The sequence below is a fragment of the Sceloporus undulatus genome, chromosome 6 (genome assembly GCF_019175285.1).
Source record: "Sceloporus undulatus isolate JIND9_A2432 ecotype Alabama chromosome 6, SceUnd_v1.1, whole genome shotgun sequence".
In the NCBI taxonomy this organism is placed as follows: Eukaryota; Metazoa; Chordata; class Lepidosauria; order Squamata; family Phrynosomatidae; genus Sceloporus; species Sceloporus undulatus.
The window spans coordinates 64743421-64765468 of NC_056527.1; the positions used below are offsets into that span (position 1 = coordinate 64743421).

General features: G+C 41.2%; 1 protein-coding gene across 5 annotated transcripts in view; it reads left to right on the forward strand.

Moving 5' to 3' along the window:
* The window catches only part of SUGCT (succinyl-CoA:glutarate-CoA transferase), a 372291-nt gene that overhangs the window by 215006 nt on the left and 135237 nt on the right, over positions 1 to 22048 (forward strand). The window contains exon 13 of one of the 5 annotated variants that reach the window (XM_042476875.1): positions 10751 to 10789. The exons of the other annotated variants lie outside the window; for them this stretch is intronic. Coding sequence (XP_042332809.1) covers positions 10751 to 10774 — 24 coding nt within the window. The 3' untranslated portion in view covers positions 10775 to 10789. Of the gene's footprint in view, positions 1 to 10750; positions 10790 to 22048 lie in introns of those variants that run through there. 5 annotated transcript variants of the gene reach the window in all.

Genomic DNA, 22048 nt, shown 5'->3' on the forward strand with positions numbered 1-22048 from the left:
CATATTTCAATGGCCCAGTATAATTCTCTTTGCTATTTTTGATACTTTCTATATTCACATATTCATACGCAGGGTAGGATTCACATCATGGGAAGATAACTACCAATGTTCCACCAACGAATTAGAGTTTGTTTTGAAATAATGAGAATACTCCTGTCATTACTGGTTTAATCCTGTGCAAGGGCTGAAAAGACAAAGAAAGACTCCATGTTTCATTGCTGTACCTTGGGACGTGGGGAGCCTTCCCCGTATTTGGAACAACAGAATGTCAACAGAAGAACTGTTCTCATCTTCGGAGCAAAATGTGTTTTCTGTATGCAGGGTCTTCTCCCTTGGCAGAACAATTGCCCATGTAACTGCCACACATGTACCTTTGAAATAGTCCAGGAAAAGTTTTAATAAGAAAGGAAAGGAACGCAGTGGGAAATCACAATAGACAGATGAACTCAGCACAGAAAACTCAAAAGATGGAAAGCAAGCGTAGACAGGTTCGACAATGTAAACACTGTCCAAAGCCAGTGTTTAGTACATAGTACAGGACTGTGTAATGTGTGAAACATGACAAGGTGAAGCTAGAACTAGTAAAAATGGAAACGGAACATATAAACATAGCAATATTAGGGGTGAGCAGCCAAAATGGGCAGGAATGGCTCACTTTGATGCAGACATCTACACAGTGTTCTACTCAGGAAATGAAAGACAAGAAGAAATGGGTAGCCTTCATACTAAGGAGAGTGTGGCAAAACATCAAAGGATATATCACAAAAACTATGGATGGCTCTTAAGGACATGGAGTGCCACTACACCTGATAGTCCTGATGAGAAACGTACTTAGGACAAGAGCTACTGTTAGAAAAAAAAAATATGGAAAAACAGAATTGTTCACAATGGCAAAGGAATCAGGCGGATTCATTCTATCCCCTATTTGTATAACTTGTAAGCAGAAATACCATTTGAAGAGTAGGTCTAGATCAGAAGAAAGAGGAGTGAAGTAGGAGGAAGGACACCCAACATAGAAGATACGCAGATGATGCCATGCTACTAACAGAAACATTACAGACTTGGAACAATTACAAAGGAAAGTTAAAGAAGAAAATCCAAAGGCAAGCTAGCTGCTGAACATAAAGAAAACAAAATGAAGACCACGAGGAATTACAAAATTCAACCTAGTCAATGAGGAAATTGAAATAGTTGAGTTTCTTTACCTTGAATTAAACATTGATCGAATGGAGACACAGTCAAAAAATTAGAAAACCAGGGAATTGGAAGGCATCTATGAAAGAACTAGACAAGATCCTAAAGAGTAAAGATACACAACTGAGCACTAAAGTTAGAATAATCCGATCCATTGTATTTTGCGTCAAATGTACAAATGTAAAAGCTGAACATTGAAAAAGTAGAGAAGAATCAACTCATTTGAGATGTGGGCTGGAGAACAGTGCTGAGGATACTGTGGACAGCCAAACCAAACTAAACCAATACAAACACCAACCCTGTGTATGCACCTTTTTGAATAGCTTGAATTTCAAGTAGTTTTATAGCCAGTGAACAATTTCAGTGCCCATTGTTTTGAGGTAAAACACTTTACCTTGGAGAGCATATAATATAATAAAAAGTCTATTTGTACTGACAACCTAAAACAGTCTTTTTAGACTTTTCTTCAAGTATAATAGGGTTAATTTTAATTTCTAGCAAATGTTTTCATTCAAGTGATTTTATGTGCCCACATTGCATTATAAAGTTAACTTGTGTTATATTAACACACATATGAAAATAAGGTTCAGATGTACACTATTCTAAGAATGTTACTGCCTTCTACAGATGACTATCGGCCTGTACACATGAGGAAAAAGGCCTGTGTTCTCCTCAGCCTGCTGTCATCTTTCTGGACATGCAGGCCTTAGTCATGGGTGAAGACCAGCCAGTCTGGAACTGATCCAAAGATGCTGGACGATCACAGCCAAAGGGGCTTTAATCTCACCTCCAAGAATGGTGTTTGCCATGGAGCTTCCAGAAAACTCTGCCACATAACCAGCGGACCGGATGGCCCGTGCACCCCTCACCTGCTCCACCATCATGTCTTCCCTGAAGTCCCCTGCCACAGCATCTGACATTGGAAGGGGCCACCTGCCCACATAGTTGTAGCCAGGCACCCCATTTCCACCCCAATGACTGTGATGGCCTTCAGGGAAGACAACGCAGAGATGGTGGAGACAGGTAAGGGTCCTGGCAGTGAGTCCATGACGTGACACTGAGCAAGTATGTTACACCTGCCCATCACTACCCAGGCTGGGGACTGTCTGGGGTCAAAACCAGTGACAGGATGCCACAGGCTTGGCCCCTGATATCCTGACTATCTGCTCAGGACTTCTGGAGAGATGAAACTAAAGCTTCAAAATGTACAGTTCCATAAATTATACCATTCAAATAAATTCACTTTGTGCAATACAAAATATCTCCAATAAGTATGTATTGTTTTCTAGAAAAAGTCCATCACTGCATTCACATCTATCCATCACAGGTTACACACTTCACTTTCAAGTGGCTGACAACTAGAGTTTTTGAAAGATGAGTAGAAAGAGGCATAATCCAGATCCACTGGTGAGATATATTTCTTATATATGTCTTATTGGGATAAAGATAAAAAGTCTGTGGACTAAACTACCTTTTGGTGGTTCTCTACCAGGGCTGTTATTCATTTTAAATGGTGGATAGCTCTATTGTTTTTTCTCTTATAATTTTAAAATTCTGTAGTTACCCCAGGATAAATATGGGGGATAAACAATCATCAACATAATTTTGTCCATCCTGGGAGTAGCAGTTTTAACCACTAGCTATTCCTGTGAATGTGTAGATTGCACAGAAGATTGTACAAGGCAATGTTTCTGGGGACTTCTGAGGAACACATCCCCCCATAGAGTGGTGGTGTCTCCCTCCTTGGAAGTCTTTAAACAGAGGCTGGATGGCCACTGTCGGGTATGCTTTGATTGAGAGTTCCTGCATGGTCTTTGGGTCTTTCCAACTCTATGATCTATTATTCATAGAAAGTGCCTTTTTGGGACACCCTTCTGTTAGCCTTATCACACTCGTGGAATCCCAAACAGAACTAGATTCAATTAGAATTAAATAAGAAAAAAAACTGCAAATGTAGGAATTTTTCACATGACATTACTGCCAAAGTGAAATAACGCAAAATAAAGGGACAAAATGGCAGCTTTTTATTTTCAGAACTTGCCAAAGTAAAAGGCTGCGTTTTTGTCCTTTGCCTTTGCTTTATTTTGCATTATTTCACTTTGGCAGAACGTCATGTGAAAACTTTCCGCTTGCAGTTATTTTTCTAATTTAATTCTGAGATTTAATGTGATAAGTTCCTGCTAGTGAGATAAGGTCCTGTGTCAATTTAGCAGGATCCCCTAGTTCTTTGTGTAGCATTTTGAGAGGTGTATTGTGTGCTAGAGATGCTGCCATGGTTAGGAGGGAGCGGGAAGTCTGCCCCTGCCAGTCTAGTTGCACATGAGTAAATGTGAATCTACAAGCTGTCATTTTTTTTGTCATATGCAACTTTCAGGAAATGTTCACTTCTTTTTTTCTGGTCAATCAATTCTTTTATCTTTCTCTTCTCAGTGTTCTAAAATGCCGTTGCTTTGCTTTAGTTGAATAATTAGGCAGTGTTAAGAATGCAGCAATAGGCAGGCATGGGACCAAGGGTAGCTGAGCTTAAGGACAGGGAGCAGCGAGATAGCTCTTTGGCAAAGAAGCTCTAGCAATGCCAGATCGTGCTTTACATAACAGAAGAGACAGACTGCACTGCAAATGCTTGCTTGGCACTGTGGAGACCCTTTCATGTATCACGAGGTAATCAGCATCAAGCCATAGCAACAAAGGCAAGGGAAAGAGGAAAACGATTCATCTCTCCTCTGCTTCTCAAATAGTTGGTCATAATCTGTGTGACTGTGGGTGGGTGTACATGTGTGTGTTTGTTCACATGTATGTTGCTACATTGAGCTGTAATCAAGCTGTATATTGCTACACTGAGCTTTTTCCAAATTAGTATTAAACTTTAAAATAATGCATGACCTTTGAGTTATTTTTATTGGGAAGCAACTAAAGATTGGTTTGGCCTTTTCCAAATTGTGTGTGTCAGAGAAATTGAGAGAGAGAGAGAGGAGAGAGAGAGAGAGAAAACAGATGCTTCTTTCACAACACACCTTGGAAATGATGTCTGTTAAGAAACAATACAATTCAGTTTCTTGAATATTTGAAACAGGATTTTAAAAAGTTTATTTCTATCCACCTTCCTCCAGTCGGGACTCAAGGCAGCTTACAAATCTAAAACAGTCCACGTTAAAACACTATAAAACATGCAAATACAGTTAAAAACAATTGAAAACATTACATTATTAAAAGTTAAAGTTTAAAACTCTTTAAAACAAAACAAAACAGCATCCCTGTCGTGTGAAAGCCTAGCAGCATAGAAACTCTTTATTGAGCCAGAAGGACAGCAGGATGGAGCCATCCTGGCCTCCTAGGGAGGGAGTTCCAGAACTGGAAGCAGCACTGAAAAGGCTCTTTCTCTTGTTCCCACCAAATATGCCTGAGTGGGTGGTGGGGACAGAAAGAAGGGCTTCTCTTGATGACCTCATATTCTCGGGGGTTCATACAGGGAGATATTGTCCTTCAAATGCTTGGACCCAAGTCGTTTAGGGCTTCATAGGTCAAACAGCAATGTGAATTGTGTCCGGAAATGGACTGGCAGCCAATGGAGCTGCTGCAACAAGGGAGTTGTATGCTTCCTGTAGCCAGCTCCAGTTAACAGCCTGGCTGCAGCTCTTTGAACCAGCTGAAGTTTCTTAGCACTTTTCAAAGGCAGCCCCACATAGAGCGCATTACAGTAATCGAAACAGGATGTAACCAAGGCATGTACCATCGTAGCCAGGTCTGACTTATTCCAGGAACGGCACAGTTGGTGCACAAGTTTTAGCTGTGAAAAGGCACTCCTGTCACTGCCGATACCTGGGCTTCCAGGTTCAGTGCTTAGTCCAGAAGTAGCCACAAACTACAAACTTGAGTTTTCCAGGGAAATTATCCAATACTTTTATAGCTAAAATTCCATGCACTGGCATTGTTCTGGATTTTCTGTGCATTTTCAAGCCATTTCTTGCATTTCTTCCCTGCTCCCCAAAAAGCATTGGCACTGAGAACAGTTAGGCGAGGCCAGCATTAAGGTATTGATTGCGCTGGAGGCACTCACCATTGTAAGATGCCCACTGCCAATCTTTGGGACAGTTGGGCCTGCTACTTCCTTCCTAATCACTTTCTGTTCACTCCCTTTTGAAGCCTACGGGAGCAGACCAGGAGGCAGACTAGCATCCTTCACTTGCCTTGTATGCTCCTTCTGGGCATTAGTGTGGAGCAAAACTTGAAAAAGTTCCTTCTTTGGACTACACCCTTCAGATCCCATGAATGACTGTGGTAGTGTGCACTGTGAATATTATAGTCTGAAACTTTTCCACACTGTAGAATGGGGTGAAACAAGTGAACTGGCAGCAGGAGGAAAAGTGAGGAAGTGGGGAGGCTCATTGAGGGCATCTTGTGTGCGTTAGTGGTTAAGATGCCAGTTCTGATGATCGAAGATCAGAAGGTTGGCAGTTTGAAGCTCAAGTGGCTGCATGATGGGGTGAGCTCTTGTCACTAGCGCCAGCTTCTGCCGCCTAGCAGTTCAAAAGCATGCAAATGCGAGTAGATAAATAGGTACCACAACTGGTGGGAAGGTAACAGTGTTGGTGCAGTCATGCTGGCCACTGACCATCAGAGCAGTCTCAGATAATGCTGGCTCTTTGGCTAATAAATGGAGATGGGCACTGGCCCCCTACGTCAGTACAAAACTACGATTCATGTCTAGGGACTACCTTTACCTTTGAGCCAAAGGCCTGCCAAATCCGTAGCCTGCACTTAAAATTACATCAGCTACTTTTAAAAATTAGAACCAATTTAATTCAGATCAAATGTACAACATATTAGCAAAGAGCCCCCCTCCCAGACACAGACATAACATGAACGTAAAACATATAATTACATTATAATTTGTTTTATTTATATACCGCTATTCCAAAGCATCATGCGGTGAACAGCAAGTAAGCTATTAGCAAGTAAGCTAATTTGCCCCCAACAGTCTGGGTACTCATTTAGCGACCTCGAGGATGCAAGCCTGAGTCGAGCTTGGGCCTTTTGCTGTCTTGAACTCGCAACCTGTGGTCTTGAGTAAATGGCTGCAGTACAGGCATTTTACCACTGCGCCACCAGGGCTCCTTATGACATCAATACTCTAAAATAATTATAATTCATTATCATGATAAAGAACTGCGAATTTATTTAAAAAAAAACATTTCATGACTTATGATTGTCCATATAATTGTAGCATGTTTTACCTGGATTCGTTGTTGTAGCAGATAGAATTAAATGCTGAAAGATCTTCATACTGAGGATTTTAAAAAAACCCACCAACAGGCTGAAATATGTTTACTTTCCAAACTCATTTCATCTACAAGTGTTCACACGTACTATATACTTACAATTCAATCTACTCACAAGAGATCAGTGTCCACCCGGCTTGGGAAAAACTCAAGGTGTGCTGAAATGCACTGTGAGTCGGTGGGGTGTAGAACTGTATAGGAGAACCTTCTCATCCCAAATCCTGGCCCACTGGATGAAGCATGCTCAAAGTGAGTGTGGCATGTCGACTGGCTGCTAGCAGGAAACAAAAAAATGTTTAAGATGGATGAGTATCCTTGAAGATTATTAAAAGCCTAAAGAAACGCTTTATCAGCACTTCATTGCCAGCCTTCTTGTAATCCTTAAACTGTTTAATTTGTCTCTTACTTCAGTATCTAGTTCTCACATTTATTTTGTTCTGTGCATGCTTTCTTATTGTTAACTGTCCTGAGTTGACCTTAACTCATGGCGAGACTGGGATGAGACATCTCCAAGACTCCCTATCCTCTATTGCTTTGTTAGGCCCTGCAATTCCGTCCCTGACCTCCCTAATTGGTATATCCATCTGGCACCCAGCTTCCTCTCTTTCTACTGCCCTCTAACTTTCCTAGCATTATGTCTTTCTAAGGAGTCATGCCTTCTCTTTAGTGGCACAGTATAAAAGCCTCATTTGATCTTCATGCTCCAAAGAAATTTCCGCCCGATCTTTCAAGGGCCCATGTTTATCTTTTTGGCTGTTTGAAGGGAGTGTCATAATAGGAAACAGCTTGTTTCTGCTGCTACAGAACTGGGCATGGAGCAATGGATCACACTACAGGAAAAGAGATACCACCTTAACACGAGAAAAAAATTCCTGGGTTAGGAGCTGTTGACAGTGGAATATGGTGCCTTTGGAGAGTGTTGGATCTCCTTCTTTGGAGGTTTTTAAACAGAGGTGGATGGCCATCTATCAGGGAGTGCTTGATTGTGTATTCCTGCATGGTAGGGGGCTGGACCTGGGCTTCTTTGTGGTCTCTTCAGCTCTGTGATTCTATTATTAGGAACGCCATTGACACATCCTTCCTCTGATGCCCCTGATTCCCTGAGCCAGAAGGATTGTGGAATGCTGAGCAAGTTTCCAAACTGAAACTGCTGCAGTTATCTTTCCTGGACAGCTGGCTCAATAATGGAGGAAGCAGGGAGCCAGTGTCTGTAGTCCACAGGGATCTTGTTAGAGCCCTGCAGCATCTGATGGACATCATACATATTTCTGATAAAACATGAGTGACTGAGACAAGACATGGTCTCATATATGTTAATATGTATTTGCAACTATGCAGGATTCCTATGTGTTTTGAAGGGGGAAAGCAGGTGTTGAAGGAATTCAATAAATTTCTAAAAACATTGACTATCATAAATTTTCTTAATGATATGAGTAAAAGGGCTTTTGTCTAACATTACTGGTTGGAAAGTGTCTGTGAACTTGTCCATATTCCAAAAGCTGTTCAGTTCAACTGTGTTCAGTAATTTTATTCACATGACTCACTCCTTGAGGGTCTGAGACTTATAAATTTGAATTACAGAGTACTTGCATTATGTTATTAGCCACATGCTCCTGTGCTGGCCAAATCAGGCCAGGTCTTTTAGGATGATGTTATTTAGTGATGTTAATTAATGTGAAGAGATGGGGTGCTGTTGCCTTTCAAATTCAAAAACTTGAAAATATGGTTCTCCTTAGGACCCGGTTGTGGTATGTCATTATTTTCTTTCTGGTTGATTACCTGGCATTCATGCTACTAGTCCCCCCCCCACCCCCCCCCCCCCGAGGCTAACATAGCTATTGTTTCAGCCGTCATGTATAATCTTCATTCATATATCACACAACAGATAATCCATATAGTATGTCAAGAACTTTGCCCAGTCTACTTTAGTATTTATAGAAAAAGATTGATAACATACAGTGTTTATTTCAGTGATAGCTAGTGGCTTCTATGTTGTGTCCAAACTAAAGAAGCTACCAAGGCGGTACTTCTCTTTAGGATTGGATTCTGCACCATGGATAACTCCTTTAAAGTAAAGGCAACACTTGGAACAGTTTCCACCACTCACTAAACAGAAACATGCATGGCCACTACTTAAACCACAGCCATGGGAGTATGATAATATCATAAACTGTTACCCAATCTTATAAGATTTAACAAAGTTCAACAACAATCCAAAATTCACAAACAGGATTTTTTATTTGACCAACCAAAATGCCACAAATTAACATACTGTTTGCCTACAGGGCATCCTAAAGAGACTGGGACCTTACTATTGAGGTTTCGACCGCTATTTGACAGTGACCAAAACCAAACCTAAACATTTCCTATGCAAAAGCATGAGGCTCTCTAAAAAATAAAAAAAAAATGACCAAGCTGACGGAACGTAGTTTTGTGAGACATTTAGCATGCATCCTAAGAGTCCAGAAGTCGCACCAAAGCCACACTTCAGCCCTAAGGACTGGAACGTGGCTTTGGTGTGGCTTCTGGACTCTTAGGACGCATGCATCATTGAAACACCATACTTCCACTGTGACTCGAAGCAGCTTTATTTTGGCTGTCTGTAACAGGCCCATGTTTCATTGCTGTACCTTGGGACGTGGGGAGCCTTCCCCGTATTTGGAACAACAGAATGTCAACAAGAAGAACTGATTCTCATCTTCGGAGCAAAATGTGTTTTCTGTATGCAGGGTCTTCTCCCTTGGCAGAACAATTGCCCATGTAACTGCCACACATGTACCTTTAGAAATATCAGTCCAGGAAAAGTTTTAATAAGAGAGAGAAAGGAACAGCAGTGGGAAATCACAATAGACAGATGAACATCAGCACAGAAAAACTCAAAAGATGGAAAGACAAGCAGTAGACAGGTTTGACAATGTAAACACTGTCCAAAGCCAGTGTTTAGTACATAGTACAGGACTGTGTAATGTGTGAAACATGACAAAGGTGAAGCTAGAACTAGTAAAAATGGAAACGGAACATATAAACATAGCAATATTAGGGGTGAGCAAGCCAAAATGGGCAGGAATGGCTCACTTTGATGCAGACATCTACACAGTGTTCTACTCAGGAAATGAAAAGACAAGAAGAAATGGGTAGCCTTCATACTAAGGAGAGATGTGGCAAAAACATCAAAGGATATATCACAAAAAACTATGGATGGCTCTTAAGGACATGGGAGTGCCACTACACCTGATAGTCCTGATGAGAAACTGTACTTAGGACAAGAAGCTACTGTTAGAAAAAAATATAGAAAAACAGAATTGTTCACAATTGGCAAAGGAATCAGGCAAGGATTCATTCTATCCCCTATTTGTATAACTTGTAAGCAGAAAATATCATTTGAAGAGTAGGTCTAGATTCAGAAGAAAGAGGAGTGAAGATAGGAGGAAGGAACACCAACAATAGAAGATACGCAGATGATGCCATGCTACTAACAGAAAACATTACAGACTTGGAACAATTACAAAGGAAAGTTAAAGAAGAAAATCCAAAGGCAAGCTAGCTGCTGAACATAAAGAAAACAAAAATGAAGACCATAGAGGAATTACATAAATTCAACCTAGTCAATGAGGAAATTGAAATAGTTTAAGAGTTTCTGTACCTTGAATTAAACATTGATCAGAATGGAGAACACAGTCAAAAAATTAGAAAACCAGGAATTGGAAGGGCATCTATGAAAGAACTAGACAAGATCCTAAAGAGTAAAGATACACAACTGAGCACTAAAGTTAGAATAATCCGATCCATTGTATTTTGCGTCAAATGTACAAATGTAAAAGCTGAACATTGAAGAAAGTAGAGAAGAAAATCAACTCATTTGAGATGTGGGCTGGAGAACAGTGCTGAGGATACTGTGGACAGCCAAACCAAACTAAACCAAATCAAACCACCAACCCTGTTGTATGCACCTTTTTATGAATAGCTTGAATTTCAAGTAGTTTTATAGCCAGTGAACAATTTCAGTGCCCATATGTTTTGAGGTAAAACACTTTACCTTGGAGAGCATATAATATAATAAAAAGTCTATTTTGTACTGGCAACCTAAAAACAGTCTTTTTAGACTTTTCTTCAAAGTAATAATAGGGTTAATTTTAATTTCTAGCAAATTGTATTTCATTCAAGTGATTTTATGTGCCCACATTGCATTATAAAGTTAACTTGTGTTATATTAACACGCATATGAAAATAAAGGTTCAGAATGTACACTATTCTAAGAATGTTACTGCCTTCTACAGATGACTATCGGCCTGTACACATGAGGAAAAAGGCCTGTGTTCTCCTCAGCCTGCTGTCATCTTTTCTGGACAATGCAGGCCCTTAGTCATGGGTGAAGACCAGCCAGTCTGGAAACTGATCCAAAGATGCTGGACCGATCACAGCCCAAAGGGGCTTTAATCTCACCTCCAAAGAATGGCTGTTTGCCATGGAGCTTCCAGAAAACTCTGCCACAATAACCAGCAGACCGGATGGCCCCGTGCACCCCTCACCTGCTGCCACCATCATGTCTTCCCTGAAGTCCCCTGCCACAGCATCTGACATTGGAAAGGGCCACCTGCCCACATAGTTGTAGCCAGGCACCCCATTTCCACCCCAATGACTGTGATGGCCTTCAGGGAACACAACGCAGAGATGGTGGAGACAGGTAAGGGTCCTGGCAGTGAGTCCATGACGTGACACTGAGCAAGTATGTTACACCTGCCCATCACTACCCAGGCTGGGGACTGTCTGGGGTCAAAACCAGTGACAGGATGCCACAGGCTTGGCCCCTGATATCCTGACTATCTGCTCAGGACTTCTGAGAGGGATGAAACTAAAGCTTCAAAATGTACAGTTCCATAAATTATACCATTCAAATAAATTCACTTTGTGCAATACAAAATATCTCCAATAAGTATGTATTGTTTTCTAGAAAAAGTCCATCACTGCATTCACATCTATCCATCACAGGTATACACACTTTCACTTTCAAGTGGCTGACAACTAGAGTTTTTGAAAGATGTAGTAGAAAGAGGCATAATCCAGATCCACTGATGAGATATACACTCTTATATATGTCTTACTGGGATAAAGATAAAAAGTCTGTGGACTAAACTATCTCTTTAGGTGGTTCTCTAGCAGTGCTGTTATTCCATTTTAAAGTGGTGGATAGCTCTATTGTGTTTTTCTCTTATAATTTTAAAATTCTGTAGTTATCCCATGGATAAATATGAGGGATAAACAATTATCAACATAATCTTGTCCATTCTGGGAGTAGCAGTTTTAACCACTAGCTAATTCCTGTGAATGTGTAGATTGCACGGAAGATTGTACAGAGGCAATATTTCTGGAGACTTCTGAGGAACACATCCCCCCATAGAGTGGTGGAGTCTCCCTCCTTGGAAGTCTTTAAACAGAGGCTGGATGGCCATTTGTCAGGTATGCTTAGATTGAGAGTTCCTACATGGCTCTTGTGGTCTTTTCCAACTCTATGATTCTATGATTCATAGAAAGTGCCTTTTTGGGACACCCTTCTGTTAGCCTTATCACACTCGTGAAATCCCAAACAGAAACTAGATTTAAATTAAAATTAAATTAGAAAAAAACTGCAAATGCAGGAAATTTTTCACATGACATTACTGCCAAAGTGAAATAACGCGAAGATAAAGCGAAGGCAAAAGGGACAAAATCGGTAGCCTTTTACTTTTGGGAAGTTCTGAAAGTAAAAAGCTGCCATTTTTGTCCCTTTTGCCTTCACTTTATCTTTGCGTTGTTTCACTTTGGCAGTAACGTCTTGCGGGTTTTTTCTAATTTAATTCTAACTGAAATCCTGAGATTTAGTGTGATAAGGTCCTGTTCTAGTGAGATAAGGTCCTGTGTCAATTTAGCAGGATCCCCTAGTTCTGTGTGTAGCATTTTGAGGGGTGTATGTGTGTGCTAGAGATGCTGCCATGGTTAGGAGGGAGCTGGGAAGTCTGCCCCGGTCAGTCTAGTTGCACATGAGTAAATGTGAATCTAACAAGCTGTCATTTGTTTTGTCAATATGAAATTATTTCAGGAAAATGTCACTTCTTTTTTTCTGGTCAATCAATTCTTTTGTATCTTTCCTCATTTCTCAGTGTTCTAAAAATGCCGTTGCTTTGCTTTAGTTGGAATAATTAGGCAGCTGTTAAGAATGCAGCAATAGGCAGGCATGGGACCAAAGGGTAGCTGAGCTTAAGGACAGGGGAGCAGAGAATAGCTCTTTGGCAAAGAAGCTCTAGCAATGCCAGATCGTGCTTTACATAACAGAAGAGACAGACTGCACTGCAAATGCTTGCTTGGCACTGTGGAGACACCATTTCATGTATCACGAGGTAATCAGCATCAAGCCATAGCAACAAAGGCAAAGGGAAAGAGGAAAACGATTCATTCTCTCCTCTGCTTCTCAAATAGTTGGTCATAATCTGTGTGACTGTGGGTGGGTGTACATGTGTGTGTTTGTTCACATGTATGTTGCTACATTGAGCTGTAATCAAGCTGTATATTGCTACACTGAGCTTTGTTCCAAATTAGTATTAAACATTTAAAAATAAATGCATGGCCTTTGAGTTATTTTTATTGGGAAGCAACTAAAGAATTGGTTTGGCCTTTTCCAAAATGTGTGTGTGTCAGAGAAATTGAGAGAGAGAGCGAGAGAGAGAGAGAGAGAGAGAAAACAGATGCTTCTTTCAACAACACACTTTGGAAATGATGTCTGTTAGGAAACAATACAATTCAGTTTTCTTGAATATTTGAAACAGGATTTTAAAAAAAGTTTATTTCTATCCCACCTTCCTCCCAGTCAGGGACTCAAGGCAGCTTACAAATCTAAAACAGTCCACGTTAAAACACTACAAAACATGCAAAATACAAGTTTAAAAAACAATTGAAAACATTACATTATTAAAAGTTAAAGTTTAAAACTCTTTAAAACAAAAACAAAACAGCATCCCTGTCGTGTGAAAGCCTAGCAGCATAGAAACGTCTTTATCTGATGCCAGAAGGACAGCAGGGATGGAGCCATCCTGGCCTCCTTAGGGAGGGAGTTCCAGAACTTGGAAGCAGCACTGAAAAGGCTCTTTCTCTTGTTCCCACCAAATATGCCTGAGTGGGTGGTGGGACAGAAAGAAGGGCTTCTCTTGATGACCTCAATATTCTCGGGGGGTCATACAGGGAGATATTGTCCTTCAAATAGCTTGGACCCAAGTCGTTTAGGGCTTCATAGGTCAAAACCAGCACTGTGAATTGTGTCCGGAAATGGACTGGCAGCCAATGGAGCTGCTGCAACAAGGGAGTTGTATGCTCCCTGTAGCCAGCTCCAGTTAACAGCCTGGCTGCAGCTCTTTGAACCAGCTGAAGTTTCTTAGCACTTTTCAAAGGCAGCCCCACATAGAGCGCATTACAATAATCGAAACAGGATGTAACCAAGGCATGTACCATCGTAGCCAGGTCTGACTTATCCAGGAACGGGCACAGTTGGTGCACAAGTTTTAGCTGTGAAAAGGCACTCCTGGTCACTGCCGATACCTGGGCTTCCAGGTTCAGTGCTTAGTCCAGAAGTACCCCCAAACTACAAACTTGAGTTTTCCAGGGAAATTATCCAATACTTTTATAGCTAAATATTCCATGCACTGCATTGTTCTGGATTTTTCTGTGCATTTTCAAGCCATTTCTTGCATTTCTTCCCTGCTCCCCAAAAAGGCATTGGCACTGAGAACAGTTAGCGAGGCCAGCATTAAGGTATTGATTGCGCTGGAGGCACTCACCATTGTAAGATGCCCACTGCCAATCTTTGGAGACAGTTAGCCTGCCTACTTCCTTTCCTAAAATCACTTTCTGTTCACTCACTTTTGAAGCCTACAGGGAGCAGAACCAGGAGGCAGACTAGCATCCTTCACTTGCCTTGTATGCTCCTTCTGGGCAATTAGGTGTGGAGCAAAACTTGAAAAAGTTCCTTCTTTGGACTACAACCTTCAGAATCCCCATGAATGACTGTGGTAGTGTGCACTGTGAATATTATAGTCTGAAACTTTTCCACACTGTAGAATGAGGGGTGAACAAGTGAACTGGCAGCAGGAGGAAAAGTGAGGAAGTGGAGGAAGCTCATTGAGAGCATCTTGTGTGGTGTCTTAGTGGTTAAGATGCCAGTTCTGATGATCAGAAGATCAGAAGGCTGGCAGTTTGAAGCTCAAGTGCTGCATGATGGGGTGAGCTCCTGTCACTAGCGCCAGCTTCTGCCAGCCTAGCAGTTCAAAAGCATGCAAATGCGAGTAGATAAATAGGTACCACATTGGTGGGAAGGTAACAGTGTTTGGTACAGTCATGCTGGCCACATGACCATCAGAGCAGTCTTCAGACAATGCTGGCTCTTTGGCTTAATAATGGAGATGGGCACTGTCCCCTACAGTCAGTTACAACTACAGATTCATGTCTAGGGACTACCTTTACCTTTTAGCCAAAGGCCCTGCCAAATCCTGGAGCCTGCACTTAAAATTACATCAGCTACTTTTAAAAATTAGAACCAATTTAATTCAGATCAGAATGTACAACATATATAGCAAAGAGCCCCCTCCCAGACACAGAGACATAACATGGAACATAAACATATAATTACATTATGACATCAATACTCTAAAATAATTATAATTCATTATCATGATAATAGAAACTGCTAATTTATTAAAAAAAACCATTTCATGACTTATGATTGTACATATAATTGTAGCATGTTTTACCTGGATTCGTTGTTGTAGGCAGATAGAATTAAATGCTGAAAAGATCTTCATACTGAGATTTAAAAAAAACCACCATAACAGGCTGAAATATTGTTTACTTTCCAAACTCATTTTACTATACAATGTATTCACAGTACTATATACTTACAATACAATCTACTCACAAGAGATCAGTGTCACCAGGCTTGGGAAAAACTCAAGGTGTGCTGAAATGCAAACTGTGAGATCGGGTGGAGGTGAACTGTATTGGGAGAACATTCTCATCCCAAATCCTGCCCACTGAGGATGAAGCATGCTCAAAGTGAGTGTGGCATGTCGACTGGCTGCTAGCAGGAAACAAAAAAATGTTTTAAGGAATTGGAATGGAGTATCCTTGAAGATTATTAAAAGCCTAAAGAGAAAAGCTTTACTCAGCAACTTTATTGCCAGCCCTTCTTGTAATCCTTAAACTGTTAATTTGTCTCTGTACTTCAGTATCTAGTTCTCACATTTATTTTGTTCTGTGCATGCTTTCTTTATTGTTAACTGTCCTTGAGTTGACCTTAACTCATGGCGAGACTGTGGATGAGACATCTCCAAGACTCCCTATCCTCTATTGCTTTGTTTAGGTCCTGCAAATTCAGTCCCTTGACCTCCCTGATTGAGTATATCCATCTGGCACACAGCCTTCCTCTCTTTCTACTGCCCTCTAACTTTCCTAGCATTATTGTCTTTTCTAATGAGTCATGCCTTCTCTTAATGTGGCCAAAGTATAAAAGCCTCATTTTGATCTTCATTGCTTCCAAAGAAATTTCAGCCCTGATCTGTTCAAGGGCCCATATGTTTATCTTTTTGGCTGTTTGAAGGAGTGTCATAATAATGGAACAAGCTTGTTTTCTGCTGCTACAGAGACTAGGGCATGGAGCAATGGAATCACACTACAGGAAAAGTGATACCACCTTAACATGAGGAAGAAATTCCTGGTGTTAGGAGCTGTTTGACAGTGGAATATGGTGCCTTGGAGAGTGGTGGAGTCTCCTTCTTTGGAGGTTTTTAAACAGAGGTGGATGGCCATCTATCAGGAGTGCTTTGATTGTGTATTCCTGCATGGTAGGGGGCTGGACTGGATGGCTCTTGTGGTCTCTTCCAGCTCTGTGATTCTATTATTAAGGAACTGCCATTGACACCATCATTCCTCTGATGTCCCCTGATTCCCTGAGCCAGAAGGATTGTGGAATGCTGAGCAAGTTTCCCAACTGAAACTGCCTGCAGTTATCTTTCCTGGACAGCTGGCTCAATAATGGAGGAAGCAGGGAGCCAGTGTCTTAGTCCACAGGGATCTTGTTTAGAGCCCTGCAGCATCTGATGGAAATCATACATATATTTTCTGATAAAACATGAGTGACTGAGACAAGACATGGTCTCATATATGTTAATATGTATTTGCAACTATGCAGGATTCATACTGGTTTTGAAAGGGGGAAAGCATGTTGAAGGAAATGCAATAAATTTCTAAAGAACATTGACTATCATAAATTTTCTTAATGATATGAGTAAAAGGGCTTTTGTCTAAACTATTACTGGTTGGAAAGTGTCTGTGAACATTGTCCATATTCCAAACAGCTGTTCAGTTCAACTGTGTTTCAGTAACTTTTTATTCACCATAGACTCAATCCTGTGAGGGTCTGAGCATTATAAATTTGAAATTACAGAGTACTTGCATGATGTATAAATTAGCCACATGCTCCTGTGCTGTGCCAAATCGGGCCAGGTCTTTTAGGATGATGTTTATTTAGTGATGTTAATTAATGTGAAGAGATGGGGTGCTGTTGCCTTTCAAATTCAAAAACTTGAAATATGGTTCTCCTTAGAGACCCAGGTTGTGGTATGTTCCATATATTTTCTTTCTGGTTGACTTAACCTGCATTCATGCTACTAGTCCACCCCCCCCCCGAGGCTAACATAGCCTATTGTTTCAGCCGTCATGTATAATCTTCATTCATATATCACACAGAACAGATAATCCATATAGTCATGTCAAGAACTTTGTCCAAAGTCTACTTTAGTATTAATAGAAAAAGATGATAACATACAGGTTGTATTTCAGTGATAGCTAGTGGCTTCTATGTTGTAGTCCAAACTAAAGAAGCTAGCCAAGGGGCGGTACTTCTCTTTAGGATTGGATTCTGCACCATGGATAACTCCTTTAAAGTAAAGGCAAACACTTGGAACAGTTTCACCACCTCACTAAAACAGAAATCATGCATGGCCACTACTTAAACCACAGCCATGGAGTATGATAATTATCATAAACTGTTACAAAACTCTTATAAGATTTAACAAAGTTCAACAACATCCAAAATTCACAAAACAGTGATATTTTTATTTGACCAACCAAAATGCACAAAATATAACATACATGTTATTTGCTACAGGGCAATCCTAAAGAGACTGGGACTTTACTATTTGAGGTTTCTACCTCTATTTGACATGTTGTACCAAAACAAAACCTAAACATTTCCTAATGCAAAAGCATGAAGGCTTCTCTAAAAAAAATAATAATAATGATCCAATGGCTTGAAATTCTGGGAACTGTAGTTTTGTGAGACATTTAGCCTTCTTTTTCAGAGAGTGCTGGTGCCACACCAAAATACAAATCCCAGAATTCCATTACATTGAGCCATGGCAGCTAAAGTATAGAATCATAGAATCATAGAATCGTAGAGTTGGAAGAGACCACAAGGGCCATCCAGTCCAACCCCCTGCCATGCAGGAAATCCAAATCAAAGCATCCCTGACAGATGGCCATCCAGCCTCTGTTTAAAGACCTCCAAGGAAGGAGACTCTATCACCTTCCGAGGAAGTGCATTCCACTGTCGAACAGCCCTTACTGTCAGGAAGTTCCTCCTAATGTTCAGGTGGAATCATGGATCATGTGTCAACATGGATTATTACTGCAGTGTGGATGCAGTCTGGGAGAATGATAATCAATGTATTTTCATTCCACTATCTTTTCTATTATTTAAATGTAAACTGTGATAAGAAATCTGGCAAGTTTGAATGATTCCTCTTCTGATTTCTGCCCAGCACATTTTTGTGACCAATAACTTGCTGACATAAAAAGAGTCCTAGGGCCCGAACAGAGAGGCCAAAATAAAGCTGCTTCGGGTCACTTTGGAGGTATGCTGTTTAAATGACACATGCATCTTAAGAGGCCAGAAGCTGCACCAAAACTGTGCATGGCTTTGGAGTGGCTTCTGGCCTCTTAGGACGCATGCATCATTTAAACAGCATACCTCCAAAGTGACTCGAAGCAGCTTTATTTTGGTCTCTCTGTATAGGCCCCCAGTTAGTTTATATCAGTGTCTGAAAGTTATCCTTAATGCGTGGCACTGAGAATAAAATCATACAGATGAATGGACCTTTGTGAAGCTCATAGTATGTGTTTTTTTTAATCTTTGTATTTTGTTGGGAAAGGCCCGGAACAGACGGGCCTTTGAGGCGCCCTCATCACATTCGAGGGCTGCCTGGTGGGCGGAGTGCCCACACGCCCAGCAGCCCTCGCTTGTGATGAGGGCGCCGTAGCTGCAGCGCGCCCACCAGATGCGCCGCATACTGGTGATGTTGCAGCTGCACCACCTCCAAACGGGGCGGCGCAGTTGTGACGTCACCGCAGTATTGCTGGTGCTTTAGGGCATGGAAGTGCACCGCAAGAAAGGAGCTGCTTCCCGGTGCTCCTTTTTTGCTCCACAGCAGCACCGTGCAATTTGGTTGCTGCAGCGCTCCTGCGGAGCAAAGAGAGGCACTGGAGACGCGCCTCTTTCTGGCGGTTTGTACCCCACCATAGTTTCCATAATGTTATTGACCACTATTATGCTGCTTCTGGTGGGGAAATGTTTTAAAAGCAGGCACTGCAGAGTTACAGCCTGCTGGACTTTGCCCTTTTTGCCAGAGCCAAATTAAATGGTGTATTCTTTGGCTATTGGCTCTCAAAGACATAATTGTGCTGTTTTGGGTATGTCCAAAGACAAATGAATAGTCTTCAGTAACACTCTTTGAAGAAAACCCACCAGCACACAATGAGACAGAACACAAAGTGCTGAACATGGACATCATTTTTCTATAAATAAATTTTAAACAACTCACCTTTCCTAGCACAACACTTAAGATGAGATTTAGCAAGTAAAACAGCTTTAAAACAAAATTTTCAGAATGTGTTCCCACTCTCCGTTCAGTCAGGCCATTCAGCCAGGACTGGAACTCTTTGTGTGCAAAGCAGTAGCTATGACTTCAGAACTGGATTTTGGAGGGGTGGGGGAATGAAACATGTTTTCTGTTTTCATAGTGGAATATTAATAAATATCAGATGGTAAAATATAATTGAACAAACCTATCCATTCAGTATGAAACGTTTTTTATCTTAAGTCTTTCTGGATATTTTTTGTGTCCTTGGGGTTTTGCCAATCTTAGCACTTAATTAGCTGGCTTTCTTTAAGGTTTAGACAGTCAGTTACTATTGTTCAATGTGTACACATGCACAGATTTCCATTCTTCTCTTGGATTTGCCTATGAATCTCATTTGCTCAATATATTTTCAAGGAAGGGTGGATTTTCTATATATGTGTGTGTGTGTGTATTTGGTGAAGCTACGGTGTCTCCTCTGATAGTACATGTTACAGGCAAAGTTCCGATAACTGTGGAAAATAAGTTCCACATATTGTGACTTTGTGATTTATTTGCCTTTGTCCACCAACATTCTTGCTTAATCTTTTAAAGAAAAGCCCATTATTTGCCTTTCCACTGCTTTCTCTTTTATTGTATGCTGTGTATGTGGAAAACTTCAGGACAGGACCTAATTCCATTCAGACTTATAAGGAAGACATGTATCAAATTAGTGTACACCACAGACCCCCAAACAGTACCTCTGGTGGGATTTTGTGCATGCTTTTTCCAAAAGATTATTGCAGTTTTCATTAGAATATGGTGCAGTGCCTTCTACAGATGAAAGAACAACTCTACTATTATTGTTTTGTCCCAATGAGAGCACTGGTTTCCTAAAAGAACATGAAGTAATCTACAGCTGAGTTTACACTAGCTGTGTTGGGTGAGCTGCTCAGTACATGATTGCTGCAAAAGCTGGGAAACTTATGCGAAGAGCATCCTGCCTCCTATGCCTCAAAACTATGTTCTTTGAAGCCTGGTTCATACTGTATTAGAGCATCAGTTGTAGATGTCCTGTGTGGGATCCCTCATCCCTACAGCACAGAATTTGGTGGTGTTACTTTTTTGGATCACACCTCCCTAATTTTTTCAAGTTCTTGCTATAATAGTCTTTCAATGGAACAGTTAGACATCATCAAGTAGCCTCATGGTATGAGGTTGGAAGCTACCCAATACACTGCTAGGGACTGTTTGCACTTCGGCTTCAGAACTTGCTTAAAGCACAGAAGGAAATAAGAGTGTACAACTCTGGTCTCTGCTTCACTTCACTCTCTTTCCCTTCTCCTTGGTACCAGACAGTGGGATCTTCTCTCTTGCTGTTTGACGAATTTGGGGATTCTGCAAAGCGAAGTATCACATAGAAATGAAAATCCCAGACCTTACTACAGCGTTGTCTCCAGGGAAGGTGAAAGAAGATTACCAGATAGTGATAGTTGTGTCCCTGCCCCTGGTGTCACCAGGTGTGTGTGTGTGGGGGGGGGCTTCCTCAAGAAGGTGGGGGGAGGCATGACCAGCCAGACTGAGTGTGCGTACACCTCCACACCTCCTTGCCATGGCTCCATTCTCCTCAGAGAATAATGAGCAGCGGCAAGCAGGCTGGCCAAGTGTGCACGCCCCATGCACCTCTTTGCTGTGGCTTCATTTTCTGCAGAGGGGAATGGGGGTGCAAGGAGGGTGTGAGCACTCAGCATGGCTCCTTGCCATGGCCCCTTTCTCTGAGGAGAATGGACCCGTGGCAAGGAGGGGTGTGGGGTGTGACCAGGTGATACCCTCTTCTGGGATGTCATCCAGTGTGATCTGCTCCTCCCCTGTGTCACCACTGCATAGTGACTTAAGTTGGTATTGCACACTATAGACATTTTAACCAAATTTAATTAATTTAGGCCCTGAACAGACAGGCCAAAATAAAGCTGCTTCAGGTCGCTTTGGAGGTATGCTGTTTAAATGACACACACATCTTAGGACTGGAGAGAGGCTTTGGCATGGCTTCCAGCCTCTTAGGACGCATGCATCATTTAAACAATACACATCCAAAGTGACCCAAAGCAGCTTTATTTTGGCTTGTCTGTTCAGGCCCTTAGAAAACAAAATAATGTATCCTTGAAGCCTACACCTCCAGAAACATCTTAATATCCATGCTAAGCTTCAGGTGTCTAGGTGTCACAGTTCTTGAAGCTACAGAAGGGATAAGCAGACACATGGATCCAAATTCTCTTTTATTATTATAGATGGCAGCTAAGTAGAGAATTGCATTTCCACATAAGTAGTTTATATAACCCAAATACTACTATCAGAGGCTTTTCGAAAATCCATGTGTACAATATTGGCTGTTAGGAAAGCTCCAAATATTTTGTTAAAGCTTCAGGAAACTCGTGTGATATGAAATTCCTCCTTTCTCTGTTTATGATCTGTATGCACATGGCTTCTTCCAATTATGTTGGTCCAAATGTCAGATTTCCTTTTCTGTAGCAAGATCACAATCACAACCACAATCAAAGCAGTTATTTAAAAATTGTCTCCATATAAGCTACTTACTAGTTGTGTAGTTTACCTAAGTCAGCCCTTTTTCAACTTGAGAGTTGATTTAATTTCAGATAAGCT